At 37.0% G+C, this 3,520-nt stretch overlaps 1 protein-coding gene across 1 annotated transcript; it reads left to right on the top strand.

Annotated features, from left to right (window-relative positions):
• The first annotated feature begins 1,864 nt into the window (after positions 1–1,864).
• LOC138077135 (protein S100-B) lies at positions 1,865–2,146 on the top strand. Its single transcript, XM_068969522.1, has one exon. The coding sequence runs from the start codon at positions 1,868–1,870 to the stop codon at positions 2,144–2,146; it is 279 nt and encodes a 92-aa protein (XP_068825623.1). The 5' UTR covers positions 1,865–1,867.
• Positions 2,147–3,520: the final 1,374 nt, after the last annotated feature.

Raw genomic sequence — 3,520 nt, 5'->3', positions numbered from 1 at the left:
TCTCTTCTATAACCTTTTATTCTTTTATCAGTTTTTACTGATATAATTTAATTCATATCTATTGCTTATACCATGAAATGTGTTTAACTTTCCTCTTTCCCTTTTCAAAAACCATCTTTTAATTTCATTCTCTATTGTTTGCCTTGTTCCTATTTCACAAATTTCCTCTTTCAATTTATTCCTTCTATTTTTTGGTTTAATTTGCTCTTATTTTATATCTTCTTGAGGTAGAATCTTAGGTTTGAAAGAAAAGATTTTTTTCTACACAAGCACTTAAAGCTATAACTTCCTCCCCTCTAGTTATTGCTAATCCCACAAATTTTGATAAATTGTGTTCTCATTATAATTTTGTTCAAATGTTTGCTAACTTCCTTTATGACTTCTTTGAGTGATGTTTAGAATACTTTTTCCAACTGTTTGGAAAATTTTTGATATTTAAATTAGTAATTAATTTCTAATTCTATTGTAACTGAAAAACACTCCATGAGACTTTTTTCATTTTAAATTTCTTGAAATGCGTTCTGTATTTCAGTATATGCCTTTGGATAAATGTTCCATGTGGATTTCAAAAGGATATATTTTGTTTCTTTATCAATTAGGTAAAATTGGTATGTGGTAAAGTTACTTCTGTTCTTAACAATTATGTCTCCTTGTTTATCAGCTACTGAAAGGAAAGTTGAAATCACCAATTATAATTTAAATTTGTCTATTTCTCATTTCAGTTCTGTCATTTAACTTTGTTATTAGATACATACCTATTAAGATTTTTATATCTTTTAGAGAAATTCATTTTTAATCTTCATGTAAAATATTTCTATATTTTTAGCAGTATTTCTTATACTGAAGATTATATTGTCTGATATTAATATAGCTTCTTCAGTTTTTTATGATTAGAGTTTTCATAATATAGCTTTCCATTCTTTTTTAAAAATTAGCTTTATTGTGCTATAATTTACATACTTTAAAATTAACCCCTTTAAAGTATACAAGTGGCTTTTAGTATACTCAGAGTTATGCAATTACTGCCTCTATTTAATACTAGAACATTTTGCCACCCCAAAAAGAAACCATGCACCTATTAGCAATCATTCCTCCTTCCACCTAGCCCTTGGCAACCACTAATTTACTGTCTATAGATTTGCTTATTCCAAATATTTCATGTAAATGAAATCATACAATACATGGCCTAGTGTGACTGGTTCCATAACTTAGCATGTTTTCAAGATTTATTCATGTTGTAACAGGTATCAGGGCTTTATTCCTTTTATGGCTGAATAATATCAGGACTATAATCCATTTTAAGTTGTATTTTTGTGGACGGTATAAATTAGGAGTTCAGCTTTGTTGTTTTACAGGCTCAGATAGTAAAGATTCTGTCTGCAATGCAGGAGACATGACTCAATCTCTGGGCTGCGAGGATCCCCTGGAGAAGGGAATGGCTATGCACTCCAGTGTTCTTGCCTAGAGAATCCCCTGGACAGAGGAGCCTGGTGGGCTGCAGTCCATGGGGTCGCAAAGAGTCGGACACAACTGAGTGACTAACACTTTAACTTTTCATACGTTTAGCCCAGTACCTCTTGTTGAAAAGACCATTTTTGCCCAATAAATCATCTTGGTATCCTTGTCAAAATCAGTTGACCATAAATGTAGTCAACTGATTACTTTTAGACTCCCAATTCCATTTCACTGATCTGTCTGTCCTTATGCCAGTGCCATAGTGTCTTGATTATTGTTGCTTTGATATCAGGGGAAAAGTTTTGATATCAGGAAATGTGAGTCCTCTAACTTTGTTTTTTTTTTTAAAGATGGTTTTGATTCAGGACGCCGAAGCCAGAGGTTCCTGGAGCGACAGCCAAGGACCACTGACATGTCTGAGTTAGAGAAGGCCATGGTGGCCCTCATTGACGTCTTTCATCAATATTCCGGGAGGGAAGGTGACAAGCACAAGCTGAAGAAATCAGAACTGAAGGAGCTCATCAACAATGAACTTTCCCATTTTTTAGAGGAAATCAAAGAGCAGGAGGTTGTGGACAAAGTCATGGAGACACTGGACAGTGATGGGGACGGCGAATGTGACTTCCAGGAATTTATGGCTTTCGTTGCCATGGTTACCACTGCCTGCCACGAGTTCTTCGAACATGAATAAGGAAGAGAAAGCAGCGGAGCTGTTTCTGCAGCAGAGACGAAGTTTGACCAGGGGAACGGAGGCAGGGCTTGCAAGGCCGTAGGAGCTGAGCTTTCCGTGCTGTAGCTAATTAGCAAGCTTGATTTGCTTTGTGAGGGAACAATTGAAACCTCTTTCCAAGGACCATTTTTAGTGCCCCCAGCCTTCTGCATCACTAGGCGTAGTGTTAGCTTTCTGGACCCAGGGACTCTTGGTAACTATAACTTAGGAAAGTCATTTCTCAGTCACAAAGCATGTGCTGTGCTAGCTGTCCAAGCTGTGGAGACCCCTCACCTAGAAAAAACAAATTGACTACCAAAAAGGACTGGAGCACTGTGGATTCCACATGCTGCCACTACATTTAAAAACACAAAGCTTTGTCCACCATCCTTTGAAAACGTTGCCTGTCATTAAATCTTCTCATCACTGGAGCAAATGAAACCTGATGTGGTTAGGTGGCCTGACAGTCTGTCCCACCTACCAAAGAGCATGGTCACATTTAGAGCCCTTTCCAACAGGTGAGCTGTGATGTTTGCGTATGTGGTTAAGCTAATAGTTCTAAATGGAAAATCTGTCTCATAAGCTGAGAAGTGCTGACATTATAACTGTAATAAGAACTGAGAATCAGACTTCTGCATTCAGTGGGGTTCTCCCGACAGGACCACACTTTGCTGGATCTCTGGGATTTGGGGCAGGGGAGCAGGGGGCTCAGGGCAGGTCACAGCTCTGCCCCTGGAGATGGCCGTACCCAAGCACCTGCATCTCCTGTTCTGTCTGTAGAATCGAGGTTATGATGGATGTGTCTGATGTGCGGTGAAGGTCATTCTTAATCTATCTGTGCAGACAGGGTCTGCTTCCAGCTGTTGGTGAAGCCAGGGAATTTTATGACCTTTATGCTTTTGTAGCCACCAATTCAAAAAAAATCAAGTTACAAATATTAAGAATCACTCCCAGGAAAATTCAAATTAAGCATTAAGCTTATCCATCCTTTTTCTATTATGCTTTTTTTAAGGACACAAACTTGGAAATCATAAACTAATCGGTCGCTTGTAACTGCATTAAATAAAAAGCACTGTAACAAAAAAAAATAAATAAAAAATAAAGATGGTTTTGTCTAATCTGAATCTCTTCATTCTGTATGAATTTTAGGGTGAAAAATTTAGAAATTTTCGTCAGTTCCTAAAAAAAAAAAATAGAAGACAACTGAGATTTTCTTTCATGATGTGATGTCAATCAGCTCTAGCAGACAGTAAAGATGGTTTAATACTACCATCTTTCTATGCATTTTAGCTCTCTGGTTTTTTGTTTCCTTTTTCCCTTTATTCCATGCCTTTGTATAAGTTGAATTATCTTAGA

The sequence above is a fragment of the Capricornis sumatraensis genome, chromosome 3 (assembly GCF_032405125.1).
Source record: "Capricornis sumatraensis isolate serow.1 chromosome 3, serow.2, whole genome shotgun sequence".
In the NCBI taxonomy this organism is placed as follows: domain Eukaryota; kingdom Metazoa; phylum Chordata; class Mammalia; order Artiodactyla; family Bovidae; genus Capricornis; species Capricornis sumatraensis.
Note: the sequence above shows the minus strand (reverse complement) of the source record. Positions and strands in the feature narration are given on the sequence as shown.

Excerpts from the sequence above, each read along its gene's own strand:
- LOC138077135 (XM_068969522.1), top strand. The coding sequence starts at position 1,868 with ATGTCTGAGTTAGAGAAGGCCATGGTGGCCCTCATTGACGTCTTTCAT.